Here is a 23,512-nt window from a genome sequence, read left to right on the forward strand (position 1 = left end):
ACGTCACCTCCCATCTTCAGTGTTACTTTATTGTATACAATATTCCTGGGTGCAGTCTCAGCGGCTATTCCATTTCTGCCTTCTCATTGGGTTGCTGCCCTAAATTTCTGGATTCTGATTGGTGCAGATAACCTGCAGGTGTGGTAAAGCGAAGTAGGTTGTGACATGCACATCAGTATCCCCGGCTACTGGGTTGTTCTGTGGATGGTGCAGGTGGCAGCGCTGACACAGGTAATTATTGGTGATTGTGGCTGCATGCCGGGGTCACCCCTCCCTTTTCTTTAATTAGCATCCTATGCCCATATATAGGGTTCTATATGTCTCTATATACTGTCCATGCAACTGTCTTTACAGGCGATAAAGCACATTGTTATATAATATGCATGGTATGGGCTCACTGTTTGTATTATTATTATATATATTTATAATATTGGCATGTTATGGTTCCTGCCCACCCTACATGCTGATTATAAATGGCATTTATTGGATTTATAGAATATATGGAAATGCTAGGTGACTCTTAGATTGTAAGCTCTTTGGGGCAGGGTCCTCTCCTCCTCCTGTATCTCCATCTGTCATTAGCAACCCCTGTTTAATGTACAGCGCTGCGTATTATGTTGGAGCTATATATACTGTTTATTAATAATAATAATAATAATATTAATAATAATAATAATCAGTGTAACATGTGCATTGTTTTAGTTCACCTCCCCCCCCAAGGATCATGAATGAGGGTCAGCGATCACACATTTGTGTTTTATTTGTGAAACATCAGAAATACCAGATAAGGGCACAATATTTACATTTTCAATCTGGGTCTCATGCAGCAGATCTCTTTGCAAATGGCTTATATGATGGTGGCAGATCACGTCCAGGGTGGGGGTTCTGCACAAATATTGTATAGCAGCGGTCGCCAACCTGTGATCCGCAAGAACATTTTGGTGGTCCGCAGCTCTTGCCAGTGCGCTGGTTAGAACCGCGGACCATGTCTCCCGTACTGACCGCAGGCTCAGTTCGGTGGGTGGGTTGTGTCTCTGGGTGGGTTCTGGCATTGGGACGTCACTCGGGGGGAAGTTTCTTCCCTTTTGAGTGACACACTGCTCCCCACGCATGTGTGGTCCGGAGTCTGGAAATTTAGTTGTCCATGACGTCCAAAAGGTTGGCGACCATTGTTGTATAGGGCCATTTGGTAATTTATTATATAAAGTAATCCAGTGGCTATCATTGACTGATCACTGCCAAAAAATGAGAAGACTTTCAAAAGAATAGAAATTGACTCCTTACAAGGACCACTGAAGTGCAGATTGTTTTAAACACCTAATGGCACCCTTTAAAATCTGGAACCCTTGTCAGGTGCCTGTTTTGTATGCGCAGACAATATAATGTGACAATAAATGGCAGAGCTACAAGACCACATGGACTATGGCTGCACATTGCTTCATCCTCCATGCGACTGGTCCAGGCTGAGGCTTCTGATAAATGCAGACAAAACTGGACAGTATTTTACCTAACCAAGGTCATGTTTATACAAAGTTTGCTGGGGGTTCCTTGAGTAACAATTTGTGCCTCTCAGGTCTGTTGAAGTGACACCAGTCATCTTTTTGCTGTTAGGGTGACATTTTTCGCACTGGCCAGCATTCTTCCTCCTGAGCACCACACTAATATACTGTGAGCTGCAGATATAGGAAATATAGCAGGAATCCCTGAAAATTATGTTAAAGAGTTCCCCCACCTAGAAAAGGTTGTGAAACTGCATTGAGGTATTAGGATATCAACACTCATATGTAGATATGTGTAGGTGCAATTCTGAATACAATAAATCAATGTTGGGTATTTGGATATGGAAAAGAAAGTAATGGACATATATTTTTATCAGTGGGCCCGGGTGATTTAACAAACCTGGGATGGACCTGGTCCAGGATTTAAAACATTTGCTAACAAATAGCAGATGACTTAAGAAATCAATTCCAGGTGTACAGTGCCTATGTGCTGTGTGTTGTATCTCACCCAGGGCTGCCCATAGGGAATGAATAAGGAAGGAATAAGGGTTCAGCACCACCTGATGTAAAATGTTGAAACATTCATTAAGAACCATTGCAGTTCCAATTCCAGGTAACTGCCTAGAAGCTCCTGTTCTCACTGCCCATCTGTATTTCTTCTGAATTGGTATACTGGAATGCCTGGAGTTGTTTTGGAAAACATTTATACCCATATAGCGGTTGCTATTGGTACATATACCTAGGCCAAAAGATACTTAGTAAACACAATATGGGGTACTCATACTCAATACTCACCCTAATATACTATGTATTTCAATAGTCTATACACACATAAATCATATTTAAGGTTTTGGTGGATCCTGCAGGGTTCACGAATCTTTAGACCTTGTCATTTTGTAGGCATTATGTACTTTAGGGCCACCCATTCTCCTTGCTAGATTTTTTTATATATCCTATATCAATCGTCCCCAACCCACTAGTGGGCCGCGGCCATCTGACAGCTTGGCCACGAGAGCACGGAGACCAGTGGTGGTCCGCGGCTCTGGCTGGTGCACCCCCCAGCAGGGTCAGGAGAAGGACCCCGCTTAGAGGGGTATACCTACCAGAGTCACAAACCATGTCCCCCCTATGGATCACAAGCTCAGGGCTGTGATCAGGTTGTGGGTGGGTGAGTGGGTGGGTTCTGGCATCATGACATCACTCTGGGGGAAGTTTCTTTCCCCTTTGAGTAACACACGGCTCCCCATGCTTTTGCAGTCCAGAGTCCGTAGATTTAGTGGTCCACAAGCTCCAAAAGGATGGGGACCCCTGTCCTATATTATCTTAAAATCAACAGGAGATACTCAATACCCAAAATGCCCAGGTGGGCAGGGACAGAGTTTGAAACTATGGCGGACACCTTATTACAGTATCCTAGACATATAAGGGGTAGAGGACTGACTGTCCACCAGGCTTCAGCTATAACTAAAATATCACATTGTTGTGGAAATACACTGATATACATTATAGGCTCATACATTACTGATAGGTAAGCTTGAGGGTTGGGCCATCGTAGAAGTCAGGCAATCAGCTGGTTACCTAGGTCATATACCAGCACATAACTGATCATTCTAATGCTTCCATATGCAGCACAGTGCCATTGATGTATAGTCTAGTAATATAATAAATGGGCATGCACTGTGTTGAGACTCAGAAAAAGGAGCAGACAGACAGTCTAGGAACCTGTATTGTTCTTCTTTCAGCTTGAATGCTTACTGATTTATGTGTGCATGATGCAATGTCTAAGATCTACACAGCTGAAGATGTTCTATTTCTTGAAGGAATAGCTTTCAGTAAAACTGCTCATGGAGAGGGGTGTATGAGCCACACTGATTGCTTTAGGACAATTAGATCTTCTTTACAGACTGTTTTATGTTACTAATCACCATACTTTTGTCATTTATTACATGTGATTATGTTGCCGCTCTTAATAAATCAAACATCCATTGGATAATGTATTATGTACATTGTAAATGTAAAGAATTATGCTATGGCTACTAAATTGCTGGATTAGATCTTTAGTTCTTTGATTAACAAAGCTTATTCTCCCTGTTGATTGTAAAGCCTTAGGCTTACACACATTCAATAATTGTTGTTGGAAAAGATCTTTCATGATCCTTTTCAACGACAAAAGACTGAATGAGTGTTGTACATACAGCACCGTTCTGCAGAGGGGAGGGGGAGAACGACGGAGCAGAACCTGGCTACACTACCTCCCCTTCACTGGTATTACGATTGTTCATCTTGTGGATCTGCCAGAACGGATCCATGAACGACGCTGGACGAGTGCTGTGCACAGGCCAGATTCTCAGCCGATACTAGCCCTGAGGCGATTTTCTGAAGGAGAATTAAATGACGTGTATATGTAACCTTAGATTTCAGCATCATATTGGACCTCTGCACAGAAGCCACTGCTTTCACACAGGAAACAAGGGTACTGGCAAGTATTCTGGCAAGAAACAGGGTTTTTTACACACAAGTTGCAATCTGCTCCATTGACAATTTTCTGGCTCACTGACTGTGCTCTGGCTACAGTAGGTTTCACCAATTCACTCAGAAAGGAAAATTGATTTGCTGAAATTCTGAATTTGTATGATTAGCTGAAAATCACTTGGTGATTGTGTGGTCCTTTAACTCCGTGTGCACTATCTGTGATCAGTAAATTTAGAATGGGTTCAATTATTGAAGTGTTGGAGTCACTGTTGTATTTATTATGATTTGTTTTGTCTAGACCTATTAAAACATTTCATAGCAAATGTGTACACAGAGCAGCATTGCCAGACAGTCTGCTGGGTTTCTCCTGAACAATGACAACCTAAATACAAACATGTTACATTTTCATCTGTCTACAAACTGTGCTGAAAAATACCTCTGGAGGTGTCATAATGCCAAATGAAAAATCATTTGTATGGAGAAAAAGGACAATAGAGTCTCACTATTAAGAGTTCACCAAAAATCAGGCAAAAAGCTTTTACAACTAAACGGCACAGATAGCACCAAATGTAATAAACATAAAACTATGGCCTCCCATTGAAAAAAATGCACTGCAGCATTGGAGTTATGTTCATACTGACAGCGGGAACAGACATTCCCATGAGGCTCCCAATGTCTGACACCTTACCAGTAACTCAACCACCTGCACTGCTGCACTGGTTATTATTATTAATATGAATATTTCTATTATTAATAATAAACAGGATTTATATAGCGCCAACATATTGTGCAGCGCTGTACATTAAATAGGGGTTGCAAATGACAGATACAGACAATGACACAGGAGGAGGAGAGGACCCTGCCCAGAAGAGCTTACAATCTAGGAGGTGAGGTGAAGTATCACACAATAGGAGGTTCTAAAAAAAAAAAACAGTATTTGAACATTTTACAGCAGGTTGCAGCTGCCTGTACGGAGCCACTCGCTTCCACCCCCATTCATTCTCTATGGATAGCCTTGGATCTCACCCAAAGAAGCAGTTCAGGGGTGTGATGAAAGAAAAACTGCACTGCAACCTCACTGCTAGTATGAACAAAGACTTAAATGAGCACTATAGTATGGTATTATAGTAATATCCACGTTAATATTACTTTAAACAGTGGGCTTGATTTAATAAAGCTTTCCAGTGCTAGAGAGGATATACTTTCATCAGTGTACCTGGGTGATGTGAGGCCATTGACTGTTTTGTCTAATACATATATAGACATCATTATGATAATAATGTCTGATATTTACACTGCTTGTATTTTTTTTAATATGCATTTGTGTATTGAAAATAGAGCTCTATTTGTTTATATGTGCCTCTTTCTTAAATCACTGACCACCAAGATTTCTAAAAAATAATTGTGGTACGTGCATGTTGCGACGAGGTACTTGCATGGTTGGCATTTTCTTATAGTAAGGATATTAAGGAGGGGGAGTGCTTAACTGATATTCACATTGGGTCTCTAAGGGAAAAATGATAATGATGAGCTAGGAGGAACTCAACCTAGAAAATCATCTTTCATTCTGCAAACGTTCAACAGATGGACCTGTTTGATGTTTTTAGTATTTTGTTACATGCTGTCAGTTTTATCTTAAAAAGACTTGGTCGTGTCTGCAATGGTATGGTAGGATCCACAGACATAGAAACAATTCCCATTTTATGTAGTATTCCCTATTATGTAGTCTTAATACTACATCAGTAACAATGAATGGAGTAGAACTTTTATATGTGAAAGTTGGTCACCCAGCATTCTTTTTAAGATCACATTAGGCTGTATGTACCCATCCTACATTCAAATGAAAAAAACATTATCAAGTGGCTGTGTTACATCATAATTTTAGGGCCCCTTCATAATACTGCGTTTAGTTATTGGAGTTAATGGTGCCTTACTGCAATATTTAAAACATTTTTCCTGTTATTCATTCTTCCAACAGCTAATCTTCTAAAAATACCATAGTTGACAATCGAAAATCTGACCATCGATAATACGTTTGCTTCAGTTTTCAGGCATGAATTTTAGATTGCATTTTCAACACAGGGACTACAGTACACCGTTTGGCCACTTATGTTTTCATGGCGCTGTTCTGCAGAAACAGCTGTTAGGTTTGGCTTGCTAAACCAAAAAAATTTTGAGACGTCCCTGCTGCCTGCTCCTTGGAACTGTGCCTGAGGGGAAGGCTGGCCTGTGTGTGGAGGTGAGTATAAATTTCAAAAATCCAGAATTTTTTGAAATTTGGCACTCCTTGGGTCCCGAGGTTGCCATATTTTTGAATGTCATCTGTAGATGATAAGTTATGAATCACTTAGCCAAAGAACTAGCATTTGTAGAAGGAAAAGGGAGCAATGTCAGCCTACATCTTTCTCACAGTACAAGTTTACCTTAAAGGTACTACTAGTGGTTTGAAACCAATATAATGGTGTAAAGTTGTAAAAAAATGTCTTTAATTCAGAGTCCACCTCTATATCACCCTGTATATCCCAGGATATGATCATGGGTTGCCAGTAGACAATTCTATATATTTTTTAGTATGACAGACATACAAATGGCACATTCATATTACTTCTCTCCTTACTCTACATTCTGCCTCAGTGTTCAACTTTAAAAAGATAGGTGGGTGGTAACCCCTGTATTACAACCCGAATCATCAGTAACCACCCAAACACCGCTAGGTGGTTTCTGAAAAGTGCTGGGTGGTGCACCCAGCTAAAAGGGTCTAGGAAGAACATGCAGTGTGCTATAAAATCGGATCTGTTATTCTGCAGTTCTCATTCAAATCCATTGAACGGGATCCTTATCTTCAATTAAACAAGATCATAACTCAGTACAAGGCATTTAAAATTTATTGATGAATGCATTTTGGTCTGCAAGAAATGCAAAGCTTTTTGTGTATACAGGTATGCTTACAGTTTGTATTGCACATGTATACCATGTTCCTTTCGCTCAGTGGTTTATGGGATGTCTTCACTCCTCATTCACCCCAAATTAGAAAACTTTAAATGCTGAAATTTGCATGGACAGTGAATACATTTAAGTAAATAAAAATGTTTGCATTTTCTCATCAGCAAAAGGTGGCATCAACTGACAAGTATTAAGAGCTGCTGGGATCATGCCATGCACCTTTATTATATGTATTATACATTGACTTGTTTAAGTTTACGTGTTTTTATAGTACTAAATCTCCGAATAAAACTACTTTGCCAAAAAATAGCATTTCAATTAATCTACCAGCTTCTTTGTTCATGTAGAGATAATTGTCTGCATTGCAGCTCTATTGGCAACAAAGGGGTTACACAAAGCTGGCAGCATGTGCTGCTATTCTGAAGTACCAAGGCTAGCATGCTGTCACTACATTATATATGAGCTCTAATTGGGAAAAAAAACTGTTTCTGCCTTTTTTCTCTTCCCAGGCTGGTAAAGCAGGGCTTCTTTGATTGGATGAATAAGCCACGAGCACCACCCTGCCAGCATCAGCTCCTGCCTGCAGCACCAGTATTCCCATCCTTCTACTGGCTTACTGCAGGGACATTGTGCTATTAAGCTGCCTGCAACACCACACCTTCTCTGCACAGGTAACCTTCCAGGGATATATAGTATCTGGAGTGAAGCCTAAATGCATTTCCTTATTTGTTGTTACATTTGCAACACCCCAATCACTCTATACAACAGTGAATGGATGAATCAGAAAAGCTATAATTTATGATGCCAGTACTTCTAATATTATTTACAGCATTTACCGATGCATATAAATATCTTACAGCGGTTTTCAGTAGTTGTTTTTTTATTATTTTTTTATTTTTAGCTACCAAAAGAAAAGATGAGCCGTGGATATTCAGAAAACAATAATTTTCCATATGACAATAACCAGATGGTTTTGGATATGATTTTGTATTCCTTGGTGGGGGTCCCTCAACCTATTAATTGGGATAGTGTGGCAAGGCTTGTTCCAGGATACACATCTAAAGAAGTAAGTTGATTGTGCGTGAATGTTTGTGTGCATGTTGGTGTCTTCAAAGTAGTGGGCGTGTTTAAGTGTGTGTGTTTACATGTAGGTGTGTTTGCAGGCATGTTTAGATGTGTGCATGGGTATGCGTAGGCATGTGTAGACATATTTAGATGTGTGCATTTTAGATGTGTGCATGGGTATGCGTAGGCATGTGTAGACATATTTAGATGTGTGCATAGGTATGCAAAGGTGTGTGTGTGTAGGCATGTTTAGATGTGTGCATGGGTATGGGTAGGTGTGTGTGTGTAGGCATGATTAGATGTGTGTATGTGTAGGTGTGTGTTATAGTATGGAGGTGTGGTTAGGAGTATGTGGTATATTGGTGTATGTGGGCATGAATAGGTATTTGTATGTAATGCACTGGATTGTTATCATATTGCAACTACATGACACTATAAAAAGTGATTAAAAGATGCAGGGTAAAGATTATTTGGTAGGAATTCTATTGCTTGGTGCTGTTAATATTATGTTTACAAGAAGTAGTTGTAGAAGTAATATTATGCACTGTTTGGATAGGTATATCTAATACCAGGATAGCTGAATTGGATATAAGGAAGTGTTTAAACGTGCTATTTCTATTGCTGTCCATGCACCTGTTGTGTGAGGTCTTCTCTTACTTCCTAACCCAGTTGTCAGCATGGCAGGGAGTGGGTAAAACTTCTTAGTATGTACTCAAAACATTTTTTTTTTTAACTTAGCCGTAGAACCTTTTTTTTCTGCATCATTGCTGGTAATATTGTCCTCACTTCCTATTCCTGTATCTGTGGTCACTAAGTGAGTGGAGATTTGTTATTATTAAGAAAATAATACTGTAGCTCTATTCAATTGATGGTCATCAGGCAGAGTATATGGATTTCTATTTCAAGGTATTACTATTAGGTTGGAAAACATAACAAGTGAAAGATGAAAACTCCAATTTAACCTCTAGAGGTTTTTTTTTTCTAATAGCTAGCCTCATTCATTGTTGTGTACATACAAAAGTCTAATTTTCTGCATCTTTATATGTTAAGTTTAGTACTTTAAGTTTAGTATTGACATTTTTTCATATGCACTTTCTTATGAGCTGATTCTTTTATTGTACAATGTGTCCATGTACATATTGTAGCTGGCTTTTTATTTGTTTGTACCTTGTGCTTAATAGATATTTATTAAGCTAATTTGTAACAAATGAAAAATCAAGAATAGAATTGTTATTCTTGTTTATGAAGTGTATATTTAAAAAGTTTCAGCACTAGGAAATCATTGCTGTTAGTAGTCGGCATGCTGTATGTTAGTTTGTGTTCATTTGGTGAGGAACTTTGGAGGAAAAAATGACCCACACAGTGAGGCTTCCCCTAGCACTGCAATAGGAAAAAGCAACTATACCTACCTTAACCCTCAAAGCCCCCCTCCCAGCAGCTGGTGCTCGTCATCTCTCTCTGTAGGCGTGCTCTTGGTGTCCTCATTTTACAATGCAGAAGTGCTGGTTCTGCATTGCACATGATGTCATCAGAGTGCCTGCAACCGAAAGAGCAGCCATCTTCGGGCGACCAGTTTTTTGGCATAAAGGAAGCCTATAGGAGCAAGGAATACAGTAAGTAAAGTTGCTCTTTATTTTGCCTGTAGAGAAAATGAGTGTTCAAACCTGGCAGTGCTGGGGACCCTCACTAAAAAAATGATAGATTAGATTTATCTTTACACCCTATTAGTCTAACCCCTACTGTATTCCTAAGACTTACCCTCCTGGCAAGCATACCACTAATACAATATTCTTCCCTGAGAACTTAACACTAATTCTTATACTAACCCTCCCTATAACACTAATCCTTATAATAACTCTTGCTGTAAGTTTAACATTAACCCTTAAACTAACCATTGCTGTAAGTTTAACACTAATCCTTATACTAACCCTTGCTATAAGTTTAACAATAACCCTTTTACTAACTCTTACTTAAGTTTAGTATTATCCTGCCATATAACACTAATTCTTATACTTGGCCTCCTTATAACAATAACATTTTTGCTGTCCTCCATAAGACACTAAAGCAACATACACACGTGCAATAATTGTCATTGGAAAGGATCTTTCACATTCCTTTCCAACGACTAAGGACTGCATGATGCATGAACGAGTGCTGTACATAAGGCACCATTCTGCTCTATGGAGAGGGGAGAAGAAGAAGGACAGAGCGGCACCCTGCCGCGCGCTTTCCCCCTTCACTTACATTACGATCATTCGTTGTCCATCGTCCGTGGACCTGCCAGGACGGTCATTTGGACGATGGATGACGGGCACTGTACAAACGTCAGATACTTGTCCGATATCAGCCCTGGGGCGATTATCGGGCGAGAACTGTTGGACGTGTGTACGTAGCTTAACTCTTTACCCTAACGTTCTCCCCAGGTTTTTTAACCTGCTGATGTCTTTATTTATTGAATATGATACCCTTCAAAACTTCAGTTAATTAAAAACGGTTTTGTAAGCAGCACTAGCAGTTTCCTGCAGAGCTAATTTGTTATGGAAATACCACTACAGTAATGGATGTAGAAAAGGGTTATTTTCTTCTGTTTGCTGTGTCCTATGCAGAAAAGTCAAAGCCTCACAAGGATCCTAGAATTTTAGAATATCAGATACACTTATTGTACTGATAATGTTGGCAATGAGTCATTGGAGTGTGATGGTTCTGGTCCTGCAGGTGGTTGATTTGCCCCCTGAGTGCATCTTTGTGAAGGGAGTCATAGGTCTAATAAAAGGCTGCACATTTATTCAGAGCCAGCACCCTGGAGAGCTGTGTAATAGCAGAGAAAGGGAAGTAGAGGTATTGCCTGCAACAACCAGTATCCTTTAACAACTAAAAATTAAATTAACTTATTTCCTTTTTTCCTTCTGAGATAATGGAGTCCAGGTTTAAAATCATACATCAAATCAAGTAAATCAAATGTAATTAAAAGCTTGCACTTACTATAGCAGGTTATTGCCATTAACGTTTTAAATACCAAATAAAGTCTGAGAAATAGATATGACATCAGGCGTTGTACTAACTACCTCAGTTTTCACAGACTTACACGTGGTTTACTAGTACAGCAGTTGTGCTGATCAGCTCTTCGTACCAAACCTGATCTGATATGTCCCTTCTCTTACTCTGCAAGTCTGTGTGTGCACCTGTGATGTAGAATGTGGCTGTTTTTTTAGCACATAGCAATGGAGAGATGTGAAGAAAGCCTTTTTACCTTAAAAAAAAAAAAAAAAACGTAGTAGGTATGAATAAAATACAGTGATTTTTGACTATAAAGCAATAAAAATTTGTTATATTAAAATGGTCTTTAAAGAAGCTCCGCATAAACCTTATTATTTAGCAGGGTGCCGCTCTGTCGCTCTCCCCCCTCCCCTCGCCATAGAGCAGAACGGTGCTGTATGTACAGCATCATGTGGTTCTCATCATTGGAAAGGATCGTGAAAGAATTGCACGTGTGTATGCGGCTTTAAAGATGCATAAATGAGCTCTGTACATACATCACCGTTCTGCTCTATGGAGAGGAGAGGGAGGAGAACGAGCAAGCGGCACCCCACTGCTCTCTCTCCCCATCACTTGCATTATGGCTGTTTGTCGTTCCTGGATCCGACAGGCCTTGAAACGATAATCGGACGAGAATCATCGGACACATGACTTCATTTGGGCTTTAAAGGGTCAATGGGAAGGCAGGTAGAGGCCAAGAGAGGGAACATAACATCATCTTCCAGTATCTCCACCCTCTGATTTTTCTGTCAATTTAATTGGAACTAGCCTGTGCATATGCAGTGTTTTGTTGTATATTCTAGCACAGTGGTTCTCGGTCCTCAAATCCCCCAGTCAATATATAATTTTCCTCCTCCTAGTTCTTGTGATTTCATCTGTGACACTGTTGCTACAGGTATAACTCCCACTGAGGGAAGACCTAAAACCATAGAAATGGACATAAGAACTGCTATATGGTACCCTATCAGCCAGAAACTTAAAGACCCTCTCATTTAAAAAAAGTGTGTATTTCCCACCTATATGCAGTCAGCTATTTAATTGATGGACGTATTTAGTTGTTTAATTTACTAGTTAGTGACATCACATTGCTATGAGCCACCCACAGGTATGTATTGGAAAACAGTAATGTCAATAGTTATGTTAAATGAATAGGCCTAATTATACAAGATGAAAATGGATTTAACTTCACAAGCATAAACCATCCTCATAGGGACATTGATGCAGAGTGTTAAGGATACTCAGACATGTGTTGATCACTTTTTCTTGAACGTGTTGGGTTTGCTAGTGCAGAGCTTTGTTACAATGATAGAAGACTAAAGGTGCGTACACACTTCCAATTTTTATCGTTCCAATCGAACGACGAACGATCGATTGGGCAAAAAATCGTTCGTAAAAAAGGAACCAACGACGCCGACGAACGAGGAAAGTCGCTGGAAACGAACGACCGGACCGGCGGATCGGATTGGACGACGATCGTTGAACATCGTTCGCGTGTACGGTCGTTCGTTGATCGTCCATGGGCTGAGCATGCGTAATGAACGAACGTTCGTTCACTTTCCTGTCGTGCACATAGTTCCTCTATCGCTCAAACGATCGTATCTATTGTGTGTACAATATCTACGAACGATCGTGTCGTTATCTCTATGTGCAGGATCGGTGCTATACGATCGTTCGTAGATATCGTGCAGGATCGTTCGTCGTTCGTTTTCCAACGATAATAATTGGAAGTGTGTACGTAGCTTAAATGTTTTAAATCTTTCATCAGCTACATACCATATTTTTCGCCGTATAAGACGCTCTGGAATATAAGACGCACCCAATTTTAAAGGAGGAAAATCTAGAAAAAAAGATTCTGAAAGATTATTCCCCTTCTGATCACTCATGTGCCATTCATACCGGTATTCCCCTTCTGATCACTCATGTGCCATTCAAATTCCCTTTCTGATCACTCTGTACCTTTCAAATTCCCTTTCTGATCACTCTGTCATTCAAACTCCTCTTCTGATCACTCTGTGCTTTTTTTCTATTGTACGGCAGTTAGGACAGGGAACAGCAGGTGGCGCTGTGCCGGCTTCTTTCGCTTTGCTTTACAGACAGGAGAAAACAAGATGCTGGCAGAGGAGAGAAGAGACACACGCTGCAGCCAGAGACACACGCAGGATCGGGTATCGGGTGAGTATAATATTTTAATTATTTTTTTTAACACATTTGTCGTATAGGACGCACTAACTTTTCCCCCTCAGTTTTGGGGAAGAAAAAGTGCGTCTTATATGGCAAAAAATACGGTAGTTTTTCCAAGGCAGTATTATAGCAGCTGATGGGCAGGATGAAGAAGGCTAACTGTATATCTCACACTTAGTAGGTAAACGCAGGGTTCCATTTTATTGCTTGTAACTGACTAGCATGAAAATTGTCTTCATTGCTCGCTGTCCAAGCCTTTAGGCAGTATCTAATTTACTCTGGTTTCTCAAGAACTGTCTATGTGTAGTGGTCTGGTGCTCAGCAGCTCTGCAGCTTTCTTCCTGATATTCTGTTGTCACATCGGCTAATTACTGCATTTCTATTCATAGTGTGCCAAAAGATTTGAAGAATTAAAAAACAGTGGGACATCGCCTGTTGACAATCAGTATAATCCACTGCTGGCGACAGGAGGAATTCCACTGGAAAGCCTGGCTACCTACATTAAAACCTCCTTGCTTGATGCAACAGAGGATCAAGAAGATGAAACTGCAGGCCAAGGCAATGTCTCTGTAACCGGTGAGTCATGTTCTAAATAATTTGGTTTGCATGCTATTGTTTGTAATGCAATGTCAGATGTATTTTTTTTAGTTTAGTACTTCATATCGCAATTAGAACCAACATGTTTAAAACATGTTACTGCTTATCTTTAACCTATGTATTGCCAATGCTCGAAACACTTTTTGTGTCTTGGCCACAGCCTAGGGAAACAAAATTACCTTATTGACTATCCTCCCTTATAAATGGCAATGATATTACTTGGCAATAAACCCCACAGATACCCAGTAATGTCACTGGGGGCAGGCAACCTTGGGTGCACTTCAAGTTACAATTTGACGCTTACCAAAGACTTCTTCTCCTACCTCCTCCAGTTGAACTAAGGGGTGGGGGAACAAAGAAAAATTTTAATATATTATTCAAAATAATCTAATGATTCACCCTACAAGGCCAAGCACACAGTCACGTGAATATACTGAAATATAACGAAATACCACACTAGAACAAGATATGCATTTTGCTTATTGGCCTATTTGTTTTATATATATATATAAATTCTGACACATTTTCAGTTCATAGAGCCATTTGCATCAGGCTCTATCCACAAAGGGGCTTACAATCTAGTGCTTCTCCCCTACTCCTGTTTAATGTACACATCTTTAAACTAATTTAAAATTCCTTAATATCCCCAAAAGTTTTTTATGGTAGAAAAACAGATTAATTTTTAAACATAGTCAGCACAATACTTTCTAATTGCAAATTATAAAATATTTTCCATGTAGCAAAAACATATTCATTGGTAGAATGAGGTAGTGTAGAAGAAGAGGGTAAAACATATATAAAGAAACTGTACTCTTTCAGTGATAAATATTGTGTTTTGGAAGTTTTATGTTGATGCCCCACTTATGTTGTGTGCCATCATACTGTATGCATGCTACCAAGATAATGGAGCAAAGTAGGTTATGAAAAGGAAAGGCTCTTGCTTTATTCTGCATCCCAAAATATTACTTCGAGGGACATCAAACTTCTCTCACAAAACAGTTCTTTGGTTTCTTGACCTGCCACTAGTGGTAGTCCGAGAAACTTTTTTTCAGGTCAGGTATATATTTACAAACCTTATGACAGTGTTTTGAGGGCATCTTTGTAGGTAATTTTATCTGGTAAAAAAAATCTGTTGTTCATTTAAATATTGATATCTTTATGCCTTAATTTTCATAATCTTACACACTTTCTAGAAGCATAAATATCGGTTTTATTGTGTTTAAGGAAGATCTGGTGCTGCATCAGGAAGAAAATGTTCTGCAGACAATGAAACATCTTCCCCATCTGTGAATGCAGAAAATACTGCTGGAAACCAGGGGTATGAAAACATTCATCCTGTCTTATATCATCTGTACAGGAGGAGCGGAATTGTTTAAAAGGTTTATCACCTTATGGTGTAAATGTTCTATTTATTCTGGATCTAAGCCCATTCACTAAACTCATATAAACTTTAACATGGTACTGAATTTTAAATATAGTTTTCCAGTCTTTTAAAATCTGCAGCTATTAGTGCCATGAACATCTTTGCCCAGGCACTTTCTATTACAGGGAGACATTTGTCTCCCAGACGTGCTTCTGCATTGTCACAACCCTTCTTGGTGTGCACAAGTCATCATGTTGTCACATGGGAGAACCTCTGTGATCCAACAACCATGGCATGGATCTGGTCCAGGATTAAAAACACTTGCTAAAAGCAAATAGTCTATCTTCTCCAAGCCTTGGAGAGCTTTAATAAATCAGGCCCACATTGTGGATAGCACCATGCACCGCTATCACTCATTAAACCAGTCCTGGTCATTGGGCGATGTAGGAACTGGTAAAAAAAGAGGTGATCCTAGATGTGAAATACAGGAATGAATGGGAAAAAAACAAGAGAATAGTATTTTCTAAAAACAGAAAATTTTATGATAAACACTGCTCTACATATAATAAATGTAATTCTGGCAGAGACAGTTCTGGAGGTTTTAAAAATCTTAACTTTGTTTTAAAGGCCCAATATGGTCATTCATGTATGTGATGAAGCCAAAAATCTTAAGGAAGATTTCATATGCCCACGAGATCTGCTGATATCTGAGATGAAGTATTTTGCAGAGTATTTGACCACAGATACCCAGCGTTGGGAGGAGGTGGACATTTCTGTTCACTGTGATGTTCACATCTTTGATTGGCTGATTAAATATGTCAAGCGTAATACAGAGGACAATGACCAGCAAGAGCAACCAAAGCTTGGTAAGTTTGAAATGTTTCATGTTTTTGACATATTTCTGAATAAACCCAAAACAAGGAAGAAATATTTGTTAAATTAAAATTAATTTACTAAAGTTGAAGGGTGGCATTACTTTTCCAGACCCTCTAGTATATCAGAAGTCTGTGCATTTTGTGAGACTGTTTGATTGCTGTAGGAATGGTGCTCAAAAACTTTGGGTTGCGCTTGAGAATGCGCTCTTAACAATTTCACTAGCTGGGGCTGTGTAGGTTCCGCCTGATGTACTCTTATCATGTCTTAAACGCCCTTTAATGAGGACTACTTTGAGTATTGTACAGAAACATTTTAAGGTGCTTGGGCTTGGTGTGTACCCCTCACCCCTATCCTGGGACATCCCAGGTTTCAGCCCGGCCTTTCTGATTTTAGGTTTCATTCTTGGAGGGAACTTGGGGTTTTTAGAGCCTTTAATTTTATCCAAGGCTCAGAGTGGATGACTGTCTCTGACCTTCAATCTGAGCATTCCCTCCCAGAATTGGATACCTGGCGTAAAATACAACTGCTTTATTTTTTGCATTCTCTCCCTTTGCCAACTCAATTTGTGCGTCCTCTTTCGCAGCTGGAGTCTGTCTGTGTGGCCACTGGCCCTGTACGTGGGACCCTCTCATTAGCATATCAATTGCTTCTGGCAGACCTTGGCCCTCCGTCCTTGCCATTTATTACTAAGTGGGAAAGAGACCTTAATGTTACTTTTTCCCCTGAGCAATGAGAACGGCTCCTATGTACAGGTCACAAGGCTGCAGTTTGTAACACATATCAGGGACCCAGATAATGTACCCAGGTGCGGATGTTTGCTGCTGGGGTTGTAAAGTGGATGCAGGTACTCTGCTTCACGTATTTTGGGAGTGTAGTTTGCTAAATCCCTTTTGGTTACAAGTAGCTAACATTGTTGAGGATGTGAATATCCGTGACATGCCTGAATTGGCACTTCTACATTTGAGTACATGGTCTAGGAAAAGTATCATAACTCACTGCCTAAACATCTTTTAAATGCAGCGAAAGCATGCGTACCTGCGTTGTGGAAACAATCCCCCCCCCCCACACCCTGCTTCAATGGTTTAGGCAGACCAATGGGATGATGTCCATGGAGGACCTGATTTCTTCTTGTGAAGGGAGATCAGATAAATTCAGAAAGACGTGGTTTTACTGGATACAGTATACAGCCTCACAAGCTTACGTTTCAGTGATGTGCGAAGTTGATACTGCTGATGATGTATATTAATTAATGTGCTAATAGTTGACTTGATCCCATTTAATTTGATTGACATTGTATCTGGCCCTTATTTAGTCTGGTCATTAATGCCACCCCCCTTTTTTACCATTGTTGTTATGTTTATGTTCTGTTTTATCCCTCTCCTCCCCCTCCATTCTTCGTGAGTAACTGACACCAGAGGACTACATACAACACATGTTGGAAATAGAGTAAAAGTATTTGTATTTTTTATTTGTATTTATTAAATATGAATAAGTGGTTAAATGAAGAGCCATGAAATGGAGCTACTTTACAGCTGACTTTCAGTCTGGCATAACATACTTTACAGTAATTTGTGGTCCAGAATTGTACAAATAAGGAAAAAAAAACATTTCCTGCCATCCACACATCAACCAAAAATTCTGCTTAGAGTAGGGGGCTAAGTGCCACACATATTTGGTTTGCATGGGCAGCAGATGAAAGTGTCAGTTTAACCATTTCAGGTACTTATTTTACACAGGATTCTGTTCTTTGAAATATTAAGCATTAAATATGAAGCAGATGGGAAATGGTGACCTAAATTCTGCTTTTAAAAGGTTATAACTTTTTTTTAATCTGTTTTTTCATAAAATAATAATTATAATTTTAATATATACTTTTGTCATTACAACATTTTCAGATAATATTTATTTGTGCCTGTACTACTGCTCCTCTAGAAGTTATATGTTCTGATATGTATTTCATACTCCTGAAATCATTGCTTGTTTATCTAATAGTAGATTTTTCTTTCAGAACCTGGAAATGTTATTTCAATATTGATCTCATCCGAGTTTCTAAAGATGGATTCACTGGTAGGTACATATTATGGAATTCACATTTGTATAAAACAATTCCTAAAACAAATCTTCCTGGTAAAATCTTTTTAGGGTATATTGATAGCCAAGAACAAAAATATTATATAAAAATTTAATACATTTAAGTCTTTAGATTCCAAGGCTGAAATATTTTTTTTTTTCATTTTTTATAGCTTTTTCTTTATTTTTATTTGATTATCTTGCTTGGAATTTAAAATGTGGTGAAGAGAAGAAAAAAGACAGGGTATTTGTTTGTTGTGGCAAAATGTTTAGTCATAAAATTCACTAATGTTCCCTGAGTTAGGGGACTTAAATAGAGTGAAACTATAAGTACAAATACAGAATAATACTTTATAGACAATACATCAAATATACAGTAGAAACAAACCACCTTATCGTAACCCAAAACAAGGGGGGGTGGTTTGTTATCTCTAATCTAGACAAGGTAATCCTACTAATATTCAGAAGAAGGATGCGAATAGATCCCAACGCATTTCGCCTTTAGGCTTCCTCAGGGGACCATTACAGACAGAAATATATCTAAACATAAACAAGGGTAAGGTCATAACCTTGTATATACATATAATCAATAACAAATCATACATGGTTGCTGGCCAAAAAGTATCAACTTACATATAGGATAATGCTGTACAGATTTACTGGGGACTGCTAAAGCAGTGCATCCCTAAAGTTCAACCTGTATTGAAATTTTGAAATATAGGTAAGTAAATATAAAAATTATTTGAAATTTTAGTAAGTAGAGTGACTCACCATGAGGTCTAACTATACTGTCCATAAACTGTATTATGTAGAGTTGTTTAGAAGTTTAATTTTATTTTAACCTGAATCTATTTACTGATTGTATTCTTAACTACCTTTTTTTTCATATGTTTTTCTTTCTTTTTTTTTTTGTTAGGTAGAGGAATGCATTAATTACTGCCACAAGAACATGAGTGCCATTGTAGCCACCCCATGCAATATGAACTGCATTAATGCCAACTTGCTAACCAGGATCGCTGACCTCTTCACCCATAATGAGGCAGATGATATAAAAGACAGGAAAGACAAATTTAAGAGGTGTATATATAAACTAACACACAACAAAAATGTATTAATATTTATTATTTGTATAAAGCTCTATTGTTTATTCTCAAAACTGAAAATCCATACTAGTAACAATAACACACTGTCCGAATGCTTTTATACTTTTTTTTTACTTTTATTTCTTACTTTTCAGCAATTCTGTGTAACATTAGAGAAAGTCATTCATATGTTTTTGTAACCATTTATTTGAAAGTGTTTGCCCTAATGAAAACTGGCATATAATTTTTAAAATCCTTGTTTCTGTGTATACTTTGTAAGTAAAGTGTATATGTACATGGGCCAGTTTTATTTGCCTATAATGTTTGTTTTTTTTCTTTTATGTGTTTTGGTATGGTATATGCTGTTCTTCCTTTATAGCAATATTGAATAGTTGCTAAGCCTTCTGTTTTCTCTGTCAGTGTTGGCCATTCTGAATAAAGCAATCTGCTTTCTTTGAAGCTTGTTAATAAAATTGAATGACTGACTACCTAACATACAGAGTAAATAGTTTACATTATATAGCCATTTCTGGAAAATCTACAACCTTTATTAAATTAGTGTTAGACATGTAGCAACATTAATTATAAACTAACATAACAAATTAAGCTGGCTATTCATTATATGAATAATAATATTAATAATAATAATAATTTGAAATATATGCTTACTAAAAATACATGGAGAACATTTACGAATAAAGTAAAACAATATTCAGAACTGCAGCAAATTATGGAAGCCAACAAATAACGCAAATTGATTTGAAAAAGTTCCCAAAGTAGGTTATTTGATTTACCCTACTGCTGCTGGACACCAATGTGTGTCCTTTCCATTAATACCTACATTGTAGGTGCTCATATTTTTACCTACATAGATTATTTTTTTTTTAATTCAGTAATATGATTTTTTCAATGTTTTTGTTTTTTCTAATTATATAACAATGGCTTACAAATACCTTATGTGATGGTTTCATGCAGTTTCAGGTTCTGTTTGGGGAGATCTTAGAAATAATGCCTTGTCTGCACATTTTGTTTTTTTTTGCCAAGTGAAAGTCTCTCTGCAAATCTTCCCCCTGACACTATTCTCTTCAGAGGCTGTAATACAAAATGTACTGATTTCACTGCCTGCTCTCCATTTATGTGTAGATTCAATGCTTTATTCATTCTCTTCAGTCCATCCTATACTAAAGGATACAGTTGCTGGTTACAGTAAATTCACTCCTGCCAACTCATCAGGGCTTTAAGTTCAAGGTGTATATATATATATATAATTTACATTATTTTTTACTTTATTTTAGGGTTGTAAAATCAGAGACCATGTCATTAATTTGCCACAAGGGGACAATATACCAAAGATTTCTTCTTCAGAAGTGCTAACAGATCTGCTGCAGAGAAGGGATATTATAGTTGTGCCTTTTTCTAAAGACTTGAATGGGTAAGAAATGACCATTATAAAAAAAAAAATTTAATTTGTCATGTGCTATCTTTGAGCACCTACAGATGCAAATACATTTTTCTCTACAGGGACTCTGGAATCACACTAAGCCAAGAGAAAAATCTTGAATGTGACTTCCAGTTGGAACCAAACTCTACAGGTGGACTGAAGGCGGGAGAAATCAGTGCTGTGAGTATGGTAAACAGAACCATGCACTCATAAAATAATGAACATGAATACAGAGACATGTCCTAGAAAAGTGATATACAGGGAGACTCTGAAGACCCAAGTACTCCTTGAAATAATCATTAGCTGTCAAAGATAACCCACACTCCACTAAAACTTTAAAAGCTTTTAAAGGCCAAGGAGCAAACACTGGATATCTGCATGGTGGCAACACAAAACTGAAGGGTGTGCATGCATTTGCCTTTACATTCTCTCTATAATGTTATGTGTTAGTTTGTTAATATCCGGAAATCCAAAAGGTAATCTAAATAAATGCTCTCTCCTGTGTTTGTGTTTCCTCTGTATATTCTTGTCATTCTTTTTTACGAACGATTTTTTGCCCAATCGATCGTTCGTCGTTCGATTGGAACGATAAAAATTGGAAGTGTGTACGCACCTTAAGGCTTTTACTTTTTGTTCTGACATGGATAATGTTGGTGATTCAGAGGACCAGTGACATTACACCCCCAATCAGTTTCATGTGCCTGCATTTAGCAATTGGCTGCTGGACCTGAACAATTTCACAGGGAAGTAAGTCACACGTTCCTCTATACTTGGAAATACCAGGTATTGTGGATTCCTGTGATCGCAAAAAGATCACTAACCAAGAATGGGAGTGTAAGGGTGTTTCTCTGTTTGCCCTGTGCAAGCAAAGTGCCATTTTCATTTTTCAACCTTCACCTATTTGCCAGTAGAACCAGGAAGAACTTTTTTTTTCCAGTTGTCACTCAGAATTTTAAAGTGAAACATTTTTTTTCTTTTCCACAGCAAAATATTCTGCAAGAAAATAGAAAGACTTTTTGATCGAGAGTTCAAGAACCCAGATTCTCCATCAAATGCTTCAACATTGTACAGGTAAATACTTGGGTCAAACATAAATCTTAGATTCCATTCTGTAAACAGTAGCTTTGGAGATCACCAGTGTAAATCTTTTCTTGCAGGTGCTGTTTATGTAAGAAGCTTTTGACAAAGGAAGTAGAGCAGAAAATTGCCTGTCTACCTGGAAAAATCAACATCGACCAATATGGAAATATTGTTTATTTTCACGTAAGGTTTGTACATTTCAATTTCTGATTTTTCATCTTTTTTTTTTTTATTCCTCCTTCAGAAATAGGCAAAGGGTGTTAGACATATGTATATGTATGAGGCTAGCTACATGGACATCTAATGCCAATCTTGTTCATCCTAACATCATTCTCAGTAGAGCTTCATGTCATGGGGTGTGCCTCAGAGCGGTACTGAGCTTAACATATCATTTCATTCTGTTCTTAACTAGGAAATCAAGAGAAAGGGTTAATCCAAGAGTAGTAAAGATGAGCACCCAACATGAGTTTAGGTTTTGTGCTTTAAAAAGCATTACATTATATGGTACTTGTTAAAAAAGGGGCAGAATTCTGCAGGGTTAATCAATATTTACCATAGCCAGATCCAGCTTGTGACAACTGTTAATGTTTATTATGTGACTCAGCAGTTTGAATTCTTCCTGCTGACATAATGAAAACAAATTCTGGGTTTACACACTGTTCTAAAATCATATTTAGGACTGACAGCAACTGAAATCAAAGATTCATTTTTTTCCCTTGAATTTGCAGGGATAAAACCTGGGATGTTCATGAATATCTGACAAGTTTATTTGAGGAGCTTAAATCCTGGCGGGATGTTTACTGGCGTTTGTGGGGAACTGTAAACTGGCTGACTTGTTCCAAGTGTAAGCAAGTGAGTGCCTGAAGGGGAGTACTGGAAATTGTACAACTGGAGTGTTAAAGTCTACACGAGAACTTACAAATATTTCATCACATATAATTAGAGCGAAAGCATTTATAAGTGACAAAAACAAGAGCTTTTTATTAGGATTTTAGATGCCACAACGTTGTTAAATCTATTTTTTTTGTATACAAATGTATCATGAACTAGGAATATATTTTAAAACTCATCTGTGCTTCATTTAGGCATTTCTGTGTAATGAGCTGTCCCATTGCCAGTACCATCCCGAAACTGCTGTTTACCCCAGCGCTGCAAATTCCTTAGATCCTCCAGGCACTGGATTCTACCCATGCTGTAACCAAAAGGTCCTCAGATTCGATCCTACCCAGCTTCCAAAGGTTAGATTTATTGTACTATTATCTGTCATTTAAAAGGAACATTGTTCAATCACAAATCATGTGGGAAGGACTTGACCACTAAAACATCTTTATGTAAACATGCATACTTAGGGCTCTCTTAATAAATTATTCACTCTTCAGTTCGCTCATAAAATTTGTGTTCCTATGATTTCCTATTGTAATAGCTGTGGACTTTTGACAAGTGGCAGAAGGAGTCATTGTTTTTTTAGGAGACCTGTAGCAAAATAGGACCATAGAATTCACCAACAGCAAATTTCAGAGAATTCGGCTGGGCAAATAGAGCTCTTAGATTTTAATGAACAGACTATTGTCTGCCCCTTTCTCAGCACCCTAACATCTTTCCAACAGTGGCAGACTTGCAAGGTATTTACATCCTTACTGCAGACACTCCCTATAGCCTTGAATGGGGCCTTACTACAACTTTGAAGGTACAGCTTATTAAAATCTATGGGAAGTTTGGCCTTGACTGTGGCAGCTCAAATCAGGAGTTCTGCAATGAGGAATTTGAAACATAATACATTACATTCCTTTATTGGCAAGTATTTTAG

General features: G+C 38.3%; 1 protein-coding gene across 1 annotated transcript in view; it reads left to right on the forward strand.

Moving 5' to 3' along the window:
• Nucleotides 1–82: 82 nt before the first annotated feature.
• SANBR (SANT and BTB domain regulator of CSR) overlaps nucleotides 83–23,512 on the forward strand; it is a gene marked incomplete in the record, with an annotated part of 30,674 nt that continues 7,244 nt past the window's right edge. The window contains 12 exon segments of the mRNA XM_072409526.1: nucleotides 83–231; nucleotides 7,424–7,585; nucleotides 7,816–7,980; nucleotides 13,586–13,772; nucleotides 15,018–15,111; nucleotides 15,784–16,022; nucleotides 18,041–18,099; nucleotides 19,019–19,179; nucleotides 21,610–21,696; nucleotides 21,783–21,893; nucleotides 22,434–22,557; nucleotides 22,791–22,943. Of these exon segments, the coding sequence (XP_072265627.1) occupies nucleotides 7,831–7,980; nucleotides 13,586–13,772; nucleotides 15,018–15,111; nucleotides 15,784–16,022; nucleotides 18,041–18,099; nucleotides 19,019–19,179; nucleotides 21,610–21,696; nucleotides 21,783–21,893; nucleotides 22,434–22,557; nucleotides 22,791–22,943 (1,365 nt within the window).

Source organism: Pyxicephalus adspersus, chromosome 4 (assembly GCF_032062135.1).
Source record: "Pyxicephalus adspersus chromosome 4, UCB_Pads_2.0, whole genome shotgun sequence".
Classification (NCBI taxonomy): Eukaryota; Metazoa; Chordata; class Amphibia; order Anura; family Pyxicephalidae; genus Pyxicephalus; species Pyxicephalus adspersus.